We start from the raw sequence: 23,929 nt of genomic DNA on the forward strand, positions 1-23,929 counted from the left end.
TTTTATTTACACCATATAATGTATTGATAACAAATAATGCAATTGTAAAACTATTGTGAGGAAATAAATTCCACCAAGATCGGCAGGCAATCAGAAAAGGTAAGGATAGCGTGGCACACTTCATTGTTTTATTGTTGTAATTTTTGGTAGAAGAGAACTAACAAAAATTTTGGCTTCATGATGTTACAAAATAAGTAAAATTCTTTATGGAAAGAGAGTTAAACAAAGCAAATAGTAGTAATTTCCCAACAATTGACGCTTTTCAATGTCAATTACTTTTCTGGTCCATCTTGTGTCTTTCAGTCTCGCTATGTGTTTTTTTCTTTAATTCTTGATTCCTTATTTTCTCTTTTTTTGTCACGCCGAGAATTGATCTTTCCATGCGCCTTTGTGCCACTTGCATTTTCAGTGCTGTTGTTTTTGTAAGCGTGGGAGTTTCTGCTCCGTATGTCATAATATGAAGAACGCATTGACGCTGTTATGCTAGGCATATTCCAGCAGAATAGTAATTTTGCTCATTAAAATTCAATGTAAATATAAACAAAATTAAAACTTAATTTAAATTATTTATTATAATTTTTGTTGTATTTACAATAACTGTTTATTATGAGATAAATTATAAGATTCTTTGTAAAATAATTGATATTTGTTTTGAGATAAGTTTTGCAAGAAGTGCTAAATGGTCAAATTTAATTTCAGATCTGCAGGATCGATATTAAGAACAAGTTTTTCGCAGATGAAGTGTGACAGCAAATAAAGTTATGTAAAATGTGCCCAGAACAAAAACATCATTTTCTATCGAAGGTTCATAATCATCATGACTATGCAAACCTTGTTGACTGCCATTCTAAATAGTTCTGCACTACTACATTCAATTCTTAAGTTACCCTAAATACAATACTAATATAAATAACTAATTTAACCCTTACAATTTTTAACTTATGTTAGATTTAAAAAGCACCACTACTCAGGAGAGATCTCATTTGGTAGAGAAAATCCACAAACTTTGTGGTTAAATTTTGAAACTTATAACAGACGGAACTTTGGTGTCCACAAAAAACACATTAAAAAATTTGTTTATGTACAAATAATACGTTTACTTATCAATACTTAATGTTTTTCCTTCTAACGTCAAAAACAGACCACCTCTTCTTTCCTGCTTTCAAAATTTATCATTATCAAAAATTTTCACCGTCTCTTTTAGCTAATCATCTTTCGTATTTCAAAACAGCCAAAATTCCCAATTTATCAAACTTGACTATATTTTCCAATTTTGTTTTTAATAAAACAAAACAGCAATGGACTTCATTAGTTTTCTTAACCCATGATAAAAACAATTGCCATCGTATTGCTCATCTTTTGTTTATCCAAACTATGAAGAAAACAGATATCGGCTCCTTCCATGAATTTAATAATGAAACAAATTGTTAATTTTGCATGTTTTAAATTTATTTTAAATAAATCCATATGTATTGTGTTTATTCAAAGCTTACTGTCTAATTGTACTAAACTATAGAAGAAAAACATCACAGCACTGTTAAATAATCTTCAGGCAGAATCCGCTTAAACATTATCCATCTGGATTTCTCAAAAGACCTCGAATGATTAATTACATCGCGATACAGAAAAGAGACAATAGGCGTAGAATAATAAAGAATAGAATAAAAAAACAGTCTCATTTGAACAGATTGTTAAGGTAGTAGCTAAATATTGTCGAGCGGTTTCATTCGTATTGTTGAAAGTTCTTCTATATAGTAATACAAAGAGGAGCTACAATTAATAAGATTGTAGAAATACAAAAGCGATTTCCGAATTGAGCTTTGCAAGAATTTTATCGCAGTTCTATAATTTATCATGGAAGTAAATATTGATAGGGAATGTGTTTAAACCTATAAGGTGCTTAAACGTACACATTTATGGAAATACAAGATGCTATTTTTTTTATTATTTAGCTTTACGTGTTTTGACACTGAGACAAGAACAATTTTATTACATTATATTACAAGAATATACAGTACCATTACAATCGATAAAGAAATATTGGTATAATTATTAATTATTAAACTCTAAACTACGTTTCTTCTTCTAAATTTCCTGGAAAAGCCTGGTTTTATAGATGAAATTAATAAGATTTTGGAATTGATCTGACGAGCTGAGAACATTTTGGTTTCCACTCAAACGATTCTTTTTCTGTTGTTGGTGAAATAGGGACAGTTTACGAGAATGTGTTAAACAAATAGTACCAAAGTGTATACATGTAACTGGATCTTGGCAAGTCATTTAATGCTAATGAATTAGTCTTGCATGGCCGATTTTAAGCCGGCGAATTATGATTTTGATTTTTCGTATCATGGAAGTAAACTCAAGCGTTTAACGATGGGATGGATATCACGAAGCTTGGAAGGGATTTTAATTCAGTGATCTTGCCAAGACAATTAAATATATTTTTAAGATAGGACTGTAAATATGTATGTAATTTGTATGTTTTTAGTCTCTATATTAAAAGATGCGGCTTGTTTTGCAAAGAGGTCGGCTAGGTTTCGACATGAGACGGAATCCAGATCATGGTTATGGATACTGCCAGTGAGATTAAACTATCGAAAGAGTTTTAAATAGCTTGAATATACATACTTTTGAGAGAGTAGATTGACGCTAAAGAGTCTGTACATATTGCTACTTTTTTATATTCTAATGAGTGTAAGTTTGAAGCTTTGAGAATAGAAAATAATTCAGCACAATGTATGAAGCAAAAGAGCGGGAGATCACAAAATGTGATTAAATCTGTGTTTAAAGTTACAGCACATCCAAAAGCTGTAAGACTTGTAGAAGCATCTGTGTAGCCAATTTGGTCAAATCTGTTGTTAGCAATTAAGTCTTTAAAGGTTTCCCTTAGAAATTGTGGATTCGTCTAATGCTTATCTTAATTAGTTAACGAGAGATTAAAATCTAATTTTAATTTATTTCAGGGAAGTTTACGTGATAACAATATTGGAGTTTTAGCTGAAAGATCGATGTTATTCAGATGTAGTGAGAGATACTGTGGCAAGTTTAATAGAAAAAGGAGAGTTTAAAAGGTCATTACTTTAGTAATGTATAGGCTGGATTTTCGGTATTAGCTGAGATTCGAGACGAATATTTTAAAAGAAGTTGCTAGCGACGTAGCCAGGGGGTAAGTTCATTAGCTTCTCTGTATAAACTCTCTGCGGGTCTCGACCTAAAGGCTGCGAGGCAGATTCAAAGTGCAGTGTTGTGTACAGAATTAAGAAGTTTTAAATCTGATGGGCTAGCTGACATGTAAATAAAACTGCAGTAATCTATTTTAGAATGAATAAAACATCTATAAATCTGAAGTAAGGAGTCTTCGTCTGTACCCCAATGATGATTGGACAGAGTTTTGAATATGTTAAGATTTGTCATATACTTAGTTTTGAGATCTTTTAAATGGCATTTCCAAGTAAGTTTACTGTCGAATGTGAATCCTAAAATCCGTATATTCTTTATTGCTAGTATTAATGGTAGACAAGTACCATTTATGGTAATTTTAGGATTTATGGTACTGAATGTCCTGCGAGAAAACTTAATGATTTTTGTCTTCTCAACAGACAGGTTATATCCGCTTACTTAAGGCCATTCAAGGTAGCATTCTAAAGCAGTTTGCAAGTGGCAACAGGGTCTTTGCCTCGGCAGAAAACTATTGAATCATTTGCGTAGAGTGCAAACTTAACTGGACGCTCAACTTTTTTAAATATATCGTTTAAAACAAGTATAAAGAATGTAGGAAGCAATACCGACCCTTGGGGAATGCCATTAGTTTGTTTGAAAGTCCTAGAGATTTTGCCATTTTCTCTGACGATAAAGGTTCTATTTATTAGAAATTGATAAATCAATGAAGATATGTTTCTAGATATATTGTACTCCTCGAGTATGGCTATAATAAGAAGTCTATACAGAGTATCGAATGCTTTTTCGATATCAAACGAAACAGCTATTATGCTGATTGATGTTTGGAGGACTGCTAGATTGTCTGCTGTACTTTGATGTGATTTAAAACCTTATTGTGACAAATTTATTATTTTATATTTTTGTCTTTTATTAATCATTTTCTCCATAAGTTTGCAAATTGTATATATGAGAGAAATTGGTCTGTCGGAATTGTGTGGATCAGTTGAAGGTTTGCCTTGTTTTTTAACACGAATATTTATGGATTTTTGCCACAAATTTGAAAATGATTTTTTGGTCGATATTAAATTGTAAATTTCAAGCAGTTTAGCTGGATAAGGCCTAGAAAGCAGCTATTTATGAAATCAATTAACATATATAATTATGAATGAATAATGGATTCGACCATTACTTGATGAAAGTTGATTTTATTTACGAATAAAACACTGAAAACTTTTGTTTTTAAAATTTCCAAAAAATTTATTATAATTTATGATCACTACAGCTGTTTCGGCAGAGTGCATTTCTCAAGTGATCTATTCTATCAAACTTATAACTTGAAGACTATAAAGTGTAAACGCATACCAAAAATAACTCACTTGACAAAGGAACTTTGGCGAAACAGCGATAGTGATATTCGCTCAATGTACTGAGTCTAGAGCATTAATAAATAGAATATGTGTCTTTACTTAATAACAGTTGGTAGCTGGTTTGTCTTTAGTTTCAAGCGTGAAAGACAATGATGCAAGATAAAAAGTATGTGTTTTATCTCAGCAGGTAATATTGATGCACGGGTAAAGAACCATGGACTCAACTGTATTAATAATTTGGTTTTTTAAGTAATTATTCGATATATTTTATAGCAGATTTAAATCCTTTATAAATCTCTGATTAATATTTATTGACACCCATCTTTGCTGTTTTGCTGTATTTTGTTTTTGTTGGCTTTTTTGGTCATACTGTTAACTATCTGTTATATGTTATTCGTATTCATACCCACTCCAATGACGCTGCCGAGAGTGAGCAACAGCGGCTTCGTAATGTTCTTGTGTTCGATGAAATTATTATAACATAGTCATTTAGGCTTATGGTGGAAAAGGGCACCATCGTGGACGTTACGGCCGGGGTACCTCAGGGATCTATCTTGGGCCCGACGCTATGGAACCTGGGTTATGCACTGGGAATACGGAGAGGATACAACCCCCCTCGCATTCGCGGTTGACCTCGCTGTACTGATAGTGGCCCGGGATGAGCCAGATCTCAAATGCCGGGTTCAGAACGCAGGCCTCGTCGTAAAGAAAAAGATGAAATAACTCAAGTTTCAGTCCGTGCTGCGGAGAGGCAGAGAAAACCGAAGCCATCATTCGAAAGGGGGAAAGGAACAGGCAAATTGTTGAATTAGAATGTGTAGGAGCATGTCTAACACCCAAGAAACTAGTAAATTACCTAGAAGTGACATTGCACCAGAAAGCAAAATGAGGGAGCACGTGCGTGAGGTGGTCCGGAAGGCTGCAAATAGTGCGGTTGCGTTGGGGAGGGTGATACCTAACATTAGGGGACCCAAATCCGAAATGAGGAGGGTCTTATACGGTGTTGTTCAGTCAATCGTCCTCTACGCGGCACCATTCTGGAGCGAGGCAGTAGAGATAACGGCCTATAGGAGGCTCATGACACATGTGGACAGAACAAGTCTGTTGCGAGTAGTATGCGCCTATTGGACTGTGTCTGCGGCAGCCATGTGGATCATCACTGGATGTGTTCCGTTGCATGTTTTGGCGGTGAAAAGAAAAAAGATCTGTGAGAAAACAGGCCCAAACCTTACTGTGACCATGAAAAGACAGGAAAGGGAAAGGTCAACTGAAAGATGACAAGAAGAATGGAACAACTCGGAGGATGTGGTACAGTGAACGAAAATGCTGATCCCGAAGATAATAGATTGGGTGAACTGTAGCCACAGGCGACTGGATTATTTCCTGACGCAGGTGCTCACAGGACACGGGTCTTTTAGGACCTATCTTTCTAGGTTCGGAAAGGCTGACACAGATGAATGCCTATACTGTGGATACTCGGACACTGTGACACATACGATCTTAGATTGCAGCAGATGGATAGTAGAAAGGAACAGAATGGAGAGAGAGAGAGACAGGTGTAAATTTTGTTACAGTGAGAGAAATTATTGCAAGAATGATTGAAAATAAAGCAGGTTGGACTAACATACACAACTATATCCGTGCAGTGATCAAGAAAACATAAGTGAAAGAAAGACAGCTGGGCCAACGGCAAAGTTAAGAGTGAAAGATCCTGGAAATTGAAGCTAAAAAAGTGGGTCAGACTGTAGTTAGAATGCGTGAGTCAGACTTTGGGGAAGAAGGAAATGCCCATCTGGGAATGATGCCGTACTAGGAGCGATTAGGGTCTTCTACGCGCTACCTGGAACGACACAGGGGCCTCCTTGCTGATGAATAGAGTGTGGATGTGAATGAATGGAGAATTAATGAATGAAGGTAGTGCTTCGGAAGTGATGTCGGCCTTACAGCTGCCATTCCGCTTCCGGATCGCTGGATGACAGAGGAGGGTCTGGTTTAGCAGGAGGGCATCTCCTGCTAAACTGGTTTAGCAAGTACTTCGGGAACTGTCGCCGGAGTACGAAGAACGAATCCTGCACTAAGGTCAGTCAGGTGGCATTCTGGACTAAAATGTCTTTTGAAAATTTCAAACCCCCCCTCTATAAAGACGAAAAAAAAGTCATTTTTGTCCACGTTAGGATAATAATCTTTATAAGATCATTAAGATATGTACTATGGCGCCAGCGCTAATATTAACATAAACAACTGGTCAGTCAAACTGGATTTTAGTTTTAAATTCCAATAGTATAACATGGAATGTAAATTATAAACTATTACAAATAAAGTGTTTGTTAAAAATATATCAGAGCTTTTCCACAGTTGCAAAAATAAAGTTACTAAATTCTCAAATTGTGATTCTGAATTGGAATCTCAGAAAAACTGACATATTTTCGAATGTGCATTTATTTAGGAGTAAAGTATCATATATATATATATATATATATATATATATATATATATATATATATATATATATATATATATATATATCGATGTAATGTCATATTTTTTTGGTTTAAGACTCAAAATGCATTAAAATAAAAATGCCGAGAATCGACTGTGAGGCAACAGGTACTTGAAAACTTCCTTCAAACAAAGCGCTTGAACTTAACAATCAATAATGCACTACTGGTGCATTGCTTGTTCTTTGATGTGTGTAAACACGGCAGCTTATACAAGTGTTCTTTGATCCGCCTCTAACATTCTCAATTAACTCCACCTATCAGACTATCTGCGTAGAAGCATTTGTAATTGAACGGAGCCTAAAGTCATAATTTTATTCGTTTTAAAAAGTATTATTCTACGAGGATTTCTCAATAACCATATGATCTAACACAGAGATAAAATTAATTGGGTAGAATCTCAGCATCTCTCCATTTTTTTTTTGTTTATTGACGATAATATTCGTATTTTTTAGATAGACCATTTACAGCTGCTCTATGTTTTTTTCGCTTTTCTCTAGATTGTTAACGTTTCAATATTTTTTTTTCAATGTTCGTATTGAGTTAATTGTATTCTTTGATGGACAAAAAAAACCTAATACAGGTTTTTAAATCATTAGAAAAAGCCGCGAAGACAATGAGACTGCAGGTCAACGTATCCAAACAGAATACATGAAGGTCACGAACAGCAACAAGGTCTGGTGACAGAAGCATATACATTCGAAGGGGTCTCGAAGTTTATATATCTTGGAACACAACTAAATAACAGCAACCTAGTAAGCGTAGAAATTAAGAGAAGAATATTCCTGGCGAACAGAGCTTACTTTGGACTAAAGCAGCTCTTAACATCTCACATAATTAGCAGAAAAGCCAAGATACTAATATATTAAACTTATATTTAACCTGTCCTGACATACGCGTCAGAGACATGGACTATGGTAAAAAGCGACAAAGAACTGTTAGGCCGCTTTAAAAGAAGAATACTTAGGCACATATACGCAGCAGTACAAGAAAGCAAGATATGGCCCAGGCGCTACAATTTTGAGTTGTATCAATGCTATGAAAAATGCAACATCGTCCGGTATATTAAAATTAATAGACTAAGGTGGCTAGGACACCTTAAAAGAATGGACACTGGAGACCCCCAAAGACAGATATTATATCAAGAGCCAGTAGGAACCAGGAAGCGAGGCAGACCAAGATGATGACTTGAGGAATCTAGGGGTCAGAAATTGGAAAGCCAGGTCGAAAGATAGGTAGGAATGGAGACTATTTTTTAAACAGGCCAAGACCCACACAGGGTTGTAGAGCCAAAGATGATGAATATGTATTTTTCGATGTTTTTATTTTTGGTTTCGCATGTTATCGATAAGCTTCAAGATACCTTTAGTTTATTATTTTTCCTTGTCCATTTTGTTTTTTATTATTTTTTCTTTACATCAACCAACCAGTTATTCTTCTTCTTAGAGTGCCTGTGCGTTCAAAACATTGGCGATCATTCTGGCTATGATGACTTTGTTGATTGCTATACGAAATAGCTGTGTAGAGGTCTTTCTATACCATGCTTTCAGGTTATCAAGCCAGGATATTCTTCTTTATCCTGGGGCCCTTTTTCTTTCAATTTTACCTTGCAAAATGCATTAAAGTAGCTCGTATCTGCCTTGATTTCTCATTATATGTCCCAAGTACTGCATCTTACGACCCTTCACGATAGTGACCAAATCCGCGGTTGTGTTCATCCTCCACAGTACGTCTTCATTGGTGATTTTGTCTGTCCATGGTAACTTCAGGATCAATCTGTATAACCATAGCTCAAAACCCTGAAGTTTTAATAGAGTTCCCGCCTTTAATGTCCACGTTTCTACTCTACTTTATTTATTGTTAGGTTTTGCAGCCCTTCTATGGTATTGGAAACCACTATTTTATCATCTGCATACCGCAGGTTATTGAACTTTACTGCATTTATTAAGATGCTTCATCAATATATTTTAGAGCCTCTTCAAAAATGTGCTCCGAGTCCAGATTGCACCGCTGATTGATTCCAATACAGGTTAGTTATTATTTTTAAGTCTTTTCCGTTAATGTCTCTTCAGAACTACCATCATTTGTTCATGCCTGACTCTATCAAAAGCCTTCTTGTAGTCAATGAGGCATGCAAAGACATTACAACTGACATCTCCACTAATAGTCTCTCTAATAAATCTGCCCTCGTACTAAGGGCGTTCACAAATCCAAACCGATTGGGCGCAATTTGCTCCTCGTATTTCCGGTAAATTCTTTTGTGAATGCCTTTTAAAAACAGCTTTATCAGATGGCTCATTAGGCTTATGGTCTTACAGTCTTCACAAACTTTTGCTTCTGGTTTTTTGAGCAATGGTACGAACTCCGATTTGAACCATTCTACTGATATTTTTCCTACCTTGTATATTTCATTAAATATTTCAGTTAATATTTTTATTCGTTCTGCATCTAATAGCTTCAACAGTTCTGTAGGAATTTCATCAAGTCCCGGTGCCTTTCCATCCTTTATTTGTCTGATGGCTGCCGTTTTTTCTTTCGGTAGGATTTCGGGACCTAAATTTTCTTCAATGGTAGGCTCTTGTATTGTTCTAAGATCACGGAAAAGTTTCTCCGAGTATTCTTGGCATACTTTTTTTTATCTTTTTTGGTTATGGCAAGTTTGCCTTCATCATCTGTTATTTTTCCACTGTTTACAACATTAAAGTAATCATGTCGACTATGTACTCCTCTATTTCTTGACATTGTTGTTTTTTGTTTTTTCTTTGGCTTCTCTTATTTTTCATCTGACGATGGTATGTATTCTCTTATATTCTTGGAGATTGTCTTTATTGTTTTTCTCTGATCTATAAGTTCAAGTATTTTATCGGTCGTCCACGATTTCCGTCTCTCTGTATCTTTCTTCAGGTGTTGTTCTTTTATTTCTCTCGCTATTTCTTGTATGATGGTCAGAGTTTCCAGAGTTATTAGCGTGTATAAATTGTGATATTATTACAAAATTAAAACTTATAGCAATAAAAAATAGAAATACATTTTGCGTGGCACTTCATACTTGGGAAAATGGAATAAATAATGTTTTACCGTTAAGATACTTTCATACATGTCACACACAGGTTTATCAGTACGTTTTAGTAAGTATATTATATAGCATAATAGTATAATATAGCCTATGTAGGTATATACATATAGTACCTGTAGTATATTGCTCTGAACTACAAATCAAAACGTAAAAAGAAAAAAGCAGGCAAAAATAGTAAATCCAAATTTGTCCCAACTTTAGTATAAACAGATACTCCTGCGTACTCAGCAGTAATTCAAGTATGATTTAAGTAATTAGTCTGATTGATATTTAGACAATATAAAAGCCAACCATGGAGGCAAGTCACCTATTGAAATTATTTTACTCTTTTTTGATAAAGAAGTAATTTAGAGCATTCGATGTTTTACAAATATTTATGCATCGCAGAATAATTGTCACGATTTTGAAATGAATGACATTAAAAAAAATGATTGGCATATGTATATTATCCGGTTATCACACTCTGCTTCAAGATATGTATTGGTCAAAGGATGAGAATAAAGAAGTGCACATTATAAGAGAAAGCATGAGACGACATAGATTTTGTTAAATCAAATAAGAAGAGAAGAGAATAGTGAAGAAACCGCTGTAAACTTAATACATGAACGTCAATCTAAATTTGGTTGACCAGATGAAACTAGATTCGACAATCTTGGCCACATATTAAAGCAATCGGTTTACTGTGGTTACTTATAAGTAATCGTCACTAGAAGCGGCATTACTTTGCCGGAACGTCGTAAAAATATTGGTTTTCACTTCAAACCAAACTTATTTAACACGGGGACTAACTTAAAATGAGTTTCAAAGAATGATCTTAAACAACCCTCACTTAATGTAAAATAAAACACATCAGATTCTGCAGTGAACGTTTTAAAAACCTAAGATTTTAAAAATATTTGAAACAATTACCTAGGTTTTGTATATTCATAAGCATTTTTGGGATCTAGCTTTCATTTAAAATTAATGTTCTCCCTAAAACACATAGCTAATAAAATCCTTAAAAGGTCCGTCAAGCTTTCAATAAACACTATTCCAGCTAAAATTTATTGACATCGTGCATTAACGCCTCAGTAAACTTGTTCAAAGTAGAAATTGAGTTGGTCAGTTCTTTATTGAAACAACTGGAAAAGCTTAATATATAGCGAATATAGGTAATAGGCATTGATTGCTATTAAGCTTTTATTGCTTTACAAAGACTAATTGTTGTTTGATAAATAGGTAGTCTAGCATATATGTATATATCTATGTAGATATATTGTTGTGATCTGCTTTATGATGTTTTATTATTGATTAACACTAATTTAATTAATCCAAATATTTAATTAATTAATTCACTAATTTATGCAGAGTCATACAATTCAATTACTATTAAAATTCTCAGGGTGCCTTTTTAATTTTACTTTAATCAGTTTACTTTATATATCTTTTCTAATGGGTTCAGTATCTCCTAGTTGCTCATAATCGGGATAGAACAGGAAACGGAACTAACATTAAAACAATATAAATATGCACACAAATTATTATTTATTTTCAATAAGCAATACGGTGAATGTTAATAAATAACTTTTTGTTGGCAATTATCTTTCCCAACAAACTCCTATGCTCTAAATTTAATTTTAATTAACAAACTATCTATTGATCTGTTTTATAATAATATCTACTAAAAATTTACCATATAAAATACAATTTATTCACAAAAAAAAATAACTCTTTGAAACTTGGAATCTTAGTTCGTATGCTTATATTTGATTTTATCTTTAGAATATCTTAAGTTTTCTTTCATTCAAATTATTTGACTGACCTTTATTTTTTACAACCAATGATGTCTCCTCTCGATCAAAACCACAGTTCCTTCCTTGATTGATTATGTCCGGCTACCATCAAATCCTTCCCGTTCTCAGCATTGATCCAAACCGCATACCAGCAAACTACTCCTCCGAAAACACAAGCCCAAGCCTCTTTTGACCGGTACTCTTTATTCACAAATTCTCCTTTCTTTCTCAATTATATCTCGTGTACTATGCAGACTCAAAAGAGGTATTAATCTTCTCGATTTTGATCTGCTCTCAGCTTCCACCTTTTTCACTAACAAACGAAAACACTGGTACTCAGATTGACTACACAAAAAACACGTCTTCTCTTCTGGTCTGCCGGTAACATAATAATCTTTTCAATCTCCCCAGACAACCTTCTCAAACTCTCTCATCCCCCATCATTCCTTTTTAACCAATCATAAGCATTCATCTTTCCCACTAATTTTCGATTTAGAAAATTTCCAACATAATATTTAAAACAAATAAACTACTTTCACTCAAATTACTTCTCAGAAACCAATAACAATTTTGCCTTTTTCAACCGAAATAAGCTTCCAAATTCTTGTTATCTCATATCTAAATCTAATTCGTATTTACTTTCGAAAAATGTCCACCGCAAAATACAATTACAAAGTTTATTCCTAAAATATAGAATTATACGGGTCCATTGTCCTTTCACTATTCACTCAGTCTTTTAAGGAAAAACTGTTCCGTCACGGAAACAATGTCTTCTCTTATTCTAACTATTACAAATAAGTACAGGGTTGTATTTTAACTTATATGCCCGCGGTATATTAAAATAATAAAAAAATTCTTTATTCTATTTCTGATCGATAAACTGATCCATAACAATATATATATATATATATATATATATATATATATATATATATATATATATATATATAGTAAAACCTCCGTTAACCGAGATAATTGGGGGGAAGCCGTTTCAGATTAAAAGAATTTCGCTTAAAAATAACACATTGTTTTTTTGTATTTTTCAATCTTTATTCTCAAGTCTTTTGTATCAAATTACATAGTATTCTTGGTCAAAGTTGGTATTAAAATATACTATGAGGTTATATTGTAATGTTTTTTAATAAGTAAATACAGAATAAAATAATAAATATAAGGAAAATGAACAAGTTTAACATGTTTTTTTTTTAAAGAAATCTTCGATTTTCTTTTTCGTTTTCCTTTAACAACGATGTTTTGCAGCTATATATCTTCATCGCTTCATTTGCAGAACGTCATGAGGTTTTCCTTATTCGATTGTTTGACGAAATGTAAAGCAATCTGAAAAGGACAAAACTTTATGCAATAACAACAAAAATTAATAACCTAGTCGTGTCCCTAACTAATTAGGCCTACTGTATAAAATTTTTACCTCTAAGTCGTCTGATACGCTCAGCTTGTTTGGATGAAGAACCGTATCAATAATGTCCTGGTCGATGAATTGAATTTCTGAGTCATCGGCTGCTAACCACTCACGTATCTCTTATTTGTTAATTTTGTCACATCCTGTCAAATTTGTAAAGATTCAATTTCTTTAGTCGTTTTTTTCCATTTTTTTTTTCAGCATTTTTCCAATGTTAAAGGTTTGATCTTGGCCCACGACTCAGCACAATAATAAACAACTTGTTGTATTGTTAAAGATTTGAGAATTTCAGGAACAATTTTGGATTCAATCGTCTCCTGTGATAACAGATGCCTCAAGAATGCTCCTCTATAATGTCTCTTGAATCTCTTGAATGTCTCTATTACTCTCTGGTCTAACGGCTAAATTAAGCTCGTGACGTTCGGTGGCAAAAATCTGATAATCATGTCACCATTTTGTAGATTTTAAGAGTTGTCGCATGGTCAATAAGCAACAATGCTTTGATGGGAAGATTTTTTTTATTGTAAAATGGATTTTACACTTGGGACGAATTCATTTTCGAACTATTCTGAAAATAAAGTCGTCGACATCCATGAGCGTTTTTGGCTTCTATAAAAAACTGGAAGTGCTTTTTTGGAAATATCTTTTAAAGCTTTTGGTTTTTTTGATTTCCTAACACAGACAGAGGCTTCAATCGGTGAGTTCCTGCTGCATTGATACAAAATAGAAAGGTTATTCGTTCTTTATTCATTTTTAGGCACTGTGTTTATGTGCATAGGCACAATGTGCATATATGTTCCTAACGTGGCAACGCCACGTTTCCTACTGACAAAACTTCTTCCTGCCCATGATTTCTCAGCGAAAAAATTATGACACATCCGTCAAGAAGGTGTCTGGTAATTCTATTGTTTTCAGTTTGATAAACGTCATCAATTTTGGACATATATAATGAATACAGACAAAAAATCAAGATTTTGATGCCAGTCAAGTGAAGAATCCTAAAAATTGATTTCGGGAAATGTCCCATTGAACACGCAGAGTCTATTTGGAATTTTCGGAGTTCCTAGTTGTGAAAAATTTTACGCTTGAAAGAAATACTACCATCACGAAACTAGCACAAATTCTCCAGGATTATGCCTTTAACATGAAAGAGGCAATGGCAAAGACTATAAAAAGTCGTCTGTAAAGTCAATGTGGAATACTGAAGCAAAAGAAAAATTATTTACGGAGTACGGCATAAAAATCGACCCTTTCACAGATATATCTTTTAAATGTGCAAGATTGGCCAGAGATACGAAGCGGGGGCAGCTTCAAAGTGTTCAAGAAACGAGATAACTCAGTTCAAAAGCATTATCCACCGAAGAACTATTAAAAATTATCAAAAGCTACGACGAGGGAACCCCCGATGAAGCACAAAAAAAGTTTTTTCACCTTTGCTCATTTGAACTTGCTTTGAGGGGCAACAAGGCCGTAAACTGAAAGATTCACTTTCTTCCAGAAGGAATTTGATGTTATGTTATACAACAGCAGTTTTTCAAAATAAATCAAGGCGGTCGAAAAGTTTGGCAAGCAGCAAATGGTTGGTAAGAAATTCATCAAACGAAAATTTATGCCTAAAGTACATTCATTTAGCAAATTCCCATCTGTAAATATGAGCACGTGTTGATATTCGTCGTCTCATTCGTCAAGAGGCTATTAAATATAATTTATTGCCTTAAGCTAGACAGATTCTCATGTTACAGATCCAAACTTGCCAGCATGTTTAAATTTAAATGGTATCGTGTTGATTTTTAAGTTAATATATTGTGTTATATTTATGTTATAGTTATTGTTAAGTTATTTACTGGTCGTGTTAATTTTTAGAGTTTAGTTTAATTGTGATATAATGATTAAATTTCAAGAAATTCTTACACTAACAGTTTTAAAAGTAAATATTTTTAAAAATTATATGTTACACATCAGTACGACCCTGTTTGGCTTTCACGTGCTTCTATTGACAATTGGGAATTTGTAAATTGAATACGGTTTAGTTAGATTATTTTTGAAATTAATGGAAAAAAAAGGGACCAAAGATTTTATTAGACAGACTCTTTTCTACCGTTCACCCCAACTGGAAGGATGGATCTTGGTTTAAAAACTGTCCACTTGGAATCAACACCGTATTTAAGTGGACAAAAATGTCAGCTGAAAAAATTGGAATAGACACAAAAAAACATAAAATAACAAACCATTGTCATCGATAGAACAACAAATGAAGCTTGACCTTCGAGTTCCCAAATGTTACAGGTCAATAATACACAAAATCATGCTTTGGTAGAAAAGAATGGGCAAACTACTATAGCTTATAATAATTGAATATATTTAATATTTTTAACAAAAAAATAAAGATTATGTTTCGTTGATATGGTGCATTAATTGTCTCGTGAAATAGTCTTGTCGAATATCATTCGAGAGAAAATTATTTGCTGGCAAAATTTTGTTCTGGTTTTATTCAAGTTATATTATTAACTATTATATTATACGATAACCTCTATAATTTTCTAAATTTTTATAAAAAATTATAGACAGATATAATAAATAGATAGTCAGAAAGACAAATATTTTACGTACACCTTGGATCTCTACTTTATTGTCCCTTTTTGTTCCAGGAATACTGAATTATCTACAATGAAATTTCCCACAAACCTACTCACCTAACTAATTCAAAAACAGCGAAACTTTCGACAACACGATGAACAGTACATCTACAAACTTCTCTATTTCGCAAGTTTCTTTAAACATCTCAAACCAAAGCGACGATGCGAACTCCACCGATGAACTGATTCCGTACAATGAAAGACCAGAAACTTATTTCGTACCGATACTGTTTTTGTTAATTTTTATCGTGGGCGTGGTAGGAAATGGTACCTTGGTAGCCATATTTATAAGACATAAAAATATGAGGAATGTGCCAAACATGTAAGTAACGATATAACATGCTTTTTAAAATTGTGTTTGTAGATTAATTTACCCATCACTAATATTAGCTTCATAAGTATCTTTATATACTTTCCTTTAAATTTTACAATATTTTCTGTAAGACAAAAATATTAAAGTATCTGTGAGAGAGAAATCTCTTTCCTGTTACCGACAAAAATGTAGCTTCGACTAAAGTGTTTGTCCTTGTTTAGTGTAATGTTATGTTCAACTTTATGTTTAATTTTATGTTTATGACATTCTGGGATTGTTGGGTAGCCCGAAATTGACGAAATGCCCCTGAGGATGCTCTAATGAGCGAAAGTACTTGGTCAAGATTTAATTAATAAAACTGTGATCGATATCTGCCTTTATTTTATCAAAGTTCATTTATTCGAGCATTCAATCTTATATCAATTTATTCTAAATTTGTTGAAAGACATTATTAAGTACCACAAAATTTAATAAACTTAGGTAATCTATTAATTTGTCGCTAATGGCCATTTGGTCGATACGATTATCTAAAAAAAAGCTGGTGTCGAAAAATTTATTAATAAACTATTTTATTTATTTTTTTTCAACTAACTTTTAATTCTTTCTCATCAATTACATAACATATATCATAGGATTTATATATTTAATTGGATTTTTCATTCCGTATACTGTAGCTAATTTTTATTTTTCTAGTAACTGTTCTTAACTTTAATACAAACAAAAAATTTTATTGTATTGTGAGTATAAACTTTCAGGCAAAGATATAATGCCCCAATTCAACTGTCTTCTAAATAAACTTTTTTTTCTTCATAAAAAAAAGAACTTTTTCTGTTGAAACCAAGTGGGACTAAAACCCTATTTTGCGAATTTTCCAAAGCATTGCACATGCCTGACATTTTTATAAGTCCGCCGAAGTGGGTCACTTAGGATTCACCACAGAAACAAATTTAATTAAGTGCATGGGAAAAAAAAAGGAATCATTTAACACTGTTCTTGGCTAATTTGATAGAAAATGAAGACATATAGCGTATACACTGAGGATGTTTCGAGGTATTTGCTGAGGATAATTGCAATTTGTGAGCTGAGAAGTTATAAAACAATCAAGAATGTACAAAGAATGATGATTTTTAAATTTGTTTAATCAACGTACAAAATTTGTTATATTTTAATGAAATATAAAAGAAATACGTGAAAAACACAAACTTGGCAAAGAGAAACATCCTTTCCATCCCATTATCTGACCGTGAACTTTTATATAATTTTTTTTTTGTTTCCTGGGTTTCTATATATGTTGTAAATAAAAATACCTGACTACTGCGTAAACTCTTCGGCTATTTGTCGTTTTCATTAAGCACTTTATTTTATAAACAGTACAATATACAATTATTATCTCTTTAGAAGTTTAACGTGGATTAAAAAATTGGTATCTGACATTGACAGATGACATCTGGGAGGTATCTTAAAACAGGAGTGGTTCAGGGTCGTATCTTAAATATCTGCCATGGTGCATTTAAAAACAACTCAACTTATTAAATTATGATACATATTGGCAAGATCTTTAACGTCAGTCTTATTATTGATAGAATTTGGATCTTTTTTATGTGAATCATCTCCAATATACATCTTTTGTTATAATTTTGTTTTTTTTCCAAAATCTGTACATTTTCAAAATCAAAAGAATGGCTATTTTCTAGAGAATGTTTAGCTAGGGCTATTGTGTTTAATGCGTTGGTCTGTACACTATGTTTGTGTGCAACAACCCTTCTATCTAGGTATTTGTGTGTTTGCCCAATATATGTTGAATTACAGTTTGTACAATTTATTTCATAAATACCATTTGATTGATGATCTTTATTGGCCTTGGGTTTAAATTTTGAAAAAAATATGTTTTTGATAAATAATGTCCATTAACATTAATATCATACTTTTCCAACATTTTTGACATTTGTTTAGAAAATCCATTAATGTATGGTAAGGATATAAGGTATTTGTTTGATTTAGTGACATTTCAGATTTATTTATACGGCTCACACTCCCTCTAATTGAGCTCTGGTGGAACTCCTTCCGTGTTATCGAGCCCTAGGTAACTTGGTATGTTGGAGTATCTTCCAAAAATTTTCGTCTGGATATCTGGACGTCGCGAAGAGTACTGCTTTTTGCATGGCCATATAGTGATGTTCATTTAGACCTAGCTGTTTTATGTTCTCTGGAAGGTTTTTGGGAATAACACCAGTAGTAGGTGTAATAATAGGTACTGTCTGACTACTTTCCATTCTCCATTGTCTTCTGATTTGTATTTCTGGATCTGTGTACTTGGCGATCTTTTCGTTGTATTTAACACGTAAATTATTGGTGTTGTTTGCCTAGTAAGTTTATTAACTAGTATGAGATCCAGTCTATTATGTGCCACTGGCTGCTTTTTGAGCACAATGCGGTCCCAGTATAGCTTGTAGTTGTTATTTTCTGTTAGTAAGTAAATAAGTATTCTGTCATGGACGTATTAATATTAAGGTAGATGGTCGGTTTGAAGAAGTCCCAGTTTTTCAGCAAGTTCTTGGTGGATAATCTTTCCTACTGAGTCATGGTATTCTTTATAATCAGTACCGACAAATGCCTGGCAGCCACTGGTAACATGTTGGATGGTTTCTTCGGCTTGGCATCCACATCGATATTTGTCATTTTGGACTTGAGGATCTTTAACAATATATTTCAGGTAATTTATAGTTGGAATAACCTGATCCTGAATGGCAAATAGGAAACTCTAAGTCTCGGGAAACATCTTTCACATATTATTATTATTATTCCTATTGCTAGGTATGGATTAGGTTTATTTTGGTTTGGTATTGGAATCAGATTAATTTCTGATAATCCAAATTCTTTTTTAATTAGATGTTTGTAAAATTCTGGTGGTTTTTTTCTAAAATATCTTTCACTTTTCTCAGATTTGCAGAATGGTATTGTAGGCTAGATAGCTTTATTGCTCTGTCAGTAAAATTGAACACAACACTTTTATGAGCTATGGGTGGGTCAGTATTAAAATTTAGATATCTTTCGGACCAAACATCCTTTGTAAACCAGTTAGTTGTGATCATTCGGTTAGTATTGTTATATTCTAAACTTAAATCAAGAAAAGTAATTTTATTGTTTTCTTCTAGTTCATAAGTAAATTGAATGTCATAGAAATTATTGAACATTTGGGAAGTATGATCGATTTCATGATCCGAAATGCAGAGTAAGCAGTCATCAACATACCGTTTGTAGAAATGTGAATGTTGTACTTCAATTTAAAGATGACTGTTATTTCTAATATTTCCAATACTAAGTTTGCCATTGGTACTGAGATAGACGAACCCATGGCCAGAAATCTGAGAATAGTATTTATTTTCATGTTGGAAGAACTTTGAGCTGAGCTAGAATTTTACACCCTCTAGGAATTCTTTAAGAGGAAGAGAAGTATGTGTTTGGATGCCATTCCATCTAGTTTTGACACTGTTGAAAGCTATTTCAATTGGGATGTTAGTGTATAATGATTTTATGTCGAAAGATATGTTTTTGATTAATTTGTACAGACTGTTTTGAAATAAAATTGTGGAATTATCGATTGTATTTCCCAAAATGTCTGCAAAATATTTGGAGAGGTTGTATGTTGAACTTCCAATATTACTAATAATTGGACAAAGAGGAATGTTGTTTTTATGTGTTTTTGGAAGTGCATAAATTCATGAAGATGTGCCATTGTGAGATATTAATTTAGTTTTTAAGTTTAAGTCTATTGTTTAAGTAAATTATTTGTTAATGAGAGAATTTAAACAAGTTTGGATTTTATTGTGAGATTTGTTTTTTCTTTTTTGTACACTGTTTTATCATTTAATAGTAATTAAAGTTTGTTTGAATATTTAGATTTTAACATTATTACTGTTTTGTTGAATTTATCTGCTGTTAAAATTAGTATGTTTTTGTTGACTTTTTCGGTGACCTGCATAATTTTGTATTTTTTGAGTATAATTTGTGATTATATTGACTGCTTTCTTCTAATTTTATTTATATTTGAGTTATCAATGTAAGTTAGACCATTTTCTATGGCAGCAAGAATGTTAAACGTAGGAAATTTTTGTAAAAGTAAAGAAAAGTTGAGACATAAATTTAAAAAGTATTTTACATTTGGTAATATGTTGCTTTAAGTTAAGTTCACTAGCCAACCATTCTTTGGTTTTAAATTTATTTTTAATTGGTTTTTTTTTTGTTAAAAATATTTTCATATGTTATTTTCTCTTTTCTCGAAGTTTACAATTATACGTTTATTAGTCATTTTAAATCATCTGTTCTCGTTATCTGCTAATTATACTGTCTATTATAACAACATATTATATTCTCTCTCAGTATCTCTAATAGATAATATACACACTCCAATAATTGTTTATTGCTTTCAGGTACATCCTCTCGCTGGCATTAGCAGATCTCCTAGTGATTTTAACAAGCGTGCCATTCACATCGATTGTGTATACAATGGAGTCGTGGCCGTGGGGCGAGCTGATATGCAAACTTTCCGAGTTTGCAAAAGACATATCTATCGGAGTTTCAGTCTTCACACTCACCGCTTTGTCGGCAGATCGCTTTTTCGCCATTGTTGACCCACTCAAGAAGTTCCATACGAGTAGTAAGTAGCCATTTGAGATAGTCACAGAAGATTGTTTGTATGAGCGGTTCTTAGCGATGTCGGAGATCAAAGTATGAGAGTCGCCAGTAAAATAGAATCGTTTGTTTGATTAAAGAGGGTTTAACTTTAAGTTATGAAATGTATTGTAACGGGAAATGAAACTTAGTTTTTAATTTATTTACACTATCGTCTTATTAAAATATTTATTTATTTGTTGATTCTGTACAAAATAATATTTAAGACTTGACTTAACTGAAACACAAAATAAAAAGCATGTTCTTAAGTAACAATTAACAATACATAACTATTAACTATTAACTATTAGCTATTACAAAAAAAATTATTTAAAATCCTTTATAAAAGGTATATAATTAAATACCCAAACGGGCTATATTACAATTACAAAACGTTTTCGGAATCTATATTCCATCATCAGTGTAACCTGAAAGTATATAACCACTTTAATTAAAAAGAACGTGAAATTTGAAATTTTGACTAAGGTTAATGCAAAATGTGGTTATTACTTACTAAGTGTACATGTTTTGAGCCACTAAAATATTTAATTTATATTTAAATGGGAATAAGCCACAATTAAAGGTTCTCAAAATACAAACATTAGTAAATTAAACAAATTTTGTTTTTTGTTACTTAGTGAAAAAATTCTTCTAATAATTTAATTTTATCTGACTCATCTATATTGACAATTCAGACATACCTTATACATTTTAAAGTAGAAGACTTTAAAATGATATTGCCAATATTGTTGAGTTGCGTTCCTGGGACGACTTTACTTATAAGATAGTTCATTCGATTACATGAAATCAACTTTAACTTGAGAATATCCGTCAGAAAAGATCATAACATGTAATTCGTCTTTAAAAAGACAAATACATGCCATGATGACAGTAAAATTCTCCTGTTAGTGATTCCATAGTAAATTATGAGGGAAAAACCAGGAAAAAAACCTCATAATACTATCCCGACATGGTAAGTATTTGATCGTGCATTTAGTTTACCTTCAATAAACACCAAATTCCGATTTTTTATGTTTGTTTTCTATATATGTATTCTCTATATGTTACTGACTTACCAATACTGGTATTTTCCTTTTAATAACTTCCTCTTTCAATATGGGTAACCAGATCCTACTACATTCTGCCGAGGAATTCGCGACACAATTGGTCTCATTTAGCATAATTAGAGCCGCTTCTTTGATTTTTCTCTTTTTACCATCCGTTTCTTTTAGGACTATATTTGAATCATTCCATTGAACCCTATGTTCATTATCCCATGCGTGTTTACAGATTTGAGATCTATCAAATTCTCTATTTTTAATATAGGATTGATGTTCACTTATTCTAACATTTAATGGTCTTGATGTTTCACCTAAATAAAACTGATCACATTCACAAGGTATTTTATAAATGCAATTCTTTGTCCTTTCTTGTTCATTGTTAGGTTTGGTTTTGGACAAGATAGATCTCAACGTGTTTGTTGTTTTGAATGTTGTTGATTTTATTTGTTGTTTATTTATTGAAACGTCAATAAACGTATTTTAACCTTTAATTAAACGCTTATTCCCATTTAAATATAAATTAATTTAAAATGCCACAAGAAAATAGCTTCAGAACAATACTAAAATATTTGGGTAAAAACCCGATAAATTACCAGTGGAATTGGTAACATGGCAGCTTACGACTCTAGATGAGGTTGCCTGGTCCCTGAGACAAATTGTCTACGAAGACTTGTTGATAGCAATTTAGTTGGTAAGTAAAGCCGTTGGCCAGTAAGTAAGGGATTGCTTATATTGGCAATCATTCAAAGCATCAGAATGAGATGTGTTAAACATAAAAAGCTAACAATTGATATATATTGAATATCACAGACTTAATTTACAAAATAAACCTTAATTAAACTGGGGAGATATAAAATATATTAAGCCCTATACCTTAGAAACACAATCAGTGTAGAAATAAAAAATAAGCTAGTTTCGCTTCGAAAGAGACTGAAGCTGTTTTAAGGCAACCAGTATATCATGTTGATGTTGATTAATTGTAGGATAATTCACTATTTTTTAATAAAGAAAAAAAAAATATAATTACAATTTTTTTGGAAAATTAATATCAGATAGAGCCACAATTGTATTCTGACAACAATCTTTTATTTTAAATCTACAAACCAGTTGTTGTTACCTTCTTTTCCTTTATCTTATTTAAAAAGGAGAAAAAGTTTGTAGACGTTTGTCATAAAACTTTCTATATTTTTTCAGCCAGTCAATATTTAAAAATCAAAAAGGGTACACAAAAAGCTAAACCGACTGTACTTTTTAATAAAATGTAATAAAAACTTCAACAAAAGATCTCTTTATACAGAGACTCTTTTCCAAATCAAAAATTTCGTTCGCTTTTCTGATACCGGATTACGTAAATAAAAGAACTTTTAAATTCCTCATCGTTATTTGTGCACACTTTCGTGAAATTCTTTTAAATGAATAAAAAAAAAGGAAAAAACGGTTATAGATTGTGTACCTATATTGTTGATTTTTGTGTAAACCGTTTGTGAAATATAACGAAAGTTTTGGAGAAAATAAACAATTTAAAAGAGTTAAAATTTGGAGAATTTAGTAATACAAAGGTAGAAAAGTTATGGAATCTGTGGAAAAAATAATAAGAGATGCACAATAAATAATATAAAGCAAATTTTTTGGCTTTCTAAATAAATTATACAAGCCATTATGAAAACTATCTGTAAAAGTACTTCATTTAAAAATAATTACAAATGATACAAAAAAAATGAAATCTAGTGAACTAAAATCTATTCAAAGGAATAGAAAAAGCGAAAAGGAAACGTAAAAAGCCATAACATTGATCAGATACTATTTGATAAAATATTAAAGAATGTTAGGCGCGAAAATTTCGTGATAGGTGTCACCCATTTTTCCTTCACCTTCCTTATTTTCTATGTTTGTTGAGTTGGAGATTGCATTTTTTACCATCCTCAAGACGTTTTATTGATATCTCTTAGGTTA

The 23,929-nt window shown here is 32.3% G+C and overlaps 1 protein-coding gene across 1 annotated transcript in view; it reads left to right on the plus strand.

Annotated features, from left to right (window-relative positions):
• The window catches only part of CCHa1-R (CCHamide-1 receptor), a 131,965-nt gene that overhangs the window by 90,774 nt on the left and 17,262 nt on the right, over positions 1–23,929 (plus strand). Inside the window, exons 2-3 of the mRNA XM_072521181.1 lie at positions 15,944–16,253; positions 20,675–20,901. Of these exons, the coding sequence (XP_072377282.1) occupies positions 16,027–16,253; positions 20,675–20,901 (454 nt within the window). The 5' untranslated portion in view covers positions 15,944–16,026. The remainder of the gene's footprint in view (positions 1–15,943; positions 16,254–20,674; positions 20,902–23,929) is intronic.

Source organism: Diabrotica undecimpunctata, chromosome 2 (assembly GCF_040954645.1).
Source record: "Diabrotica undecimpunctata isolate CICGRU chromosome 2, icDiaUnde3, whole genome shotgun sequence".
In the NCBI taxonomy this organism is placed as follows: Eukaryota; Metazoa; Arthropoda; class Insecta; order Coleoptera; family Chrysomelidae; genus Diabrotica; species Diabrotica undecimpunctata.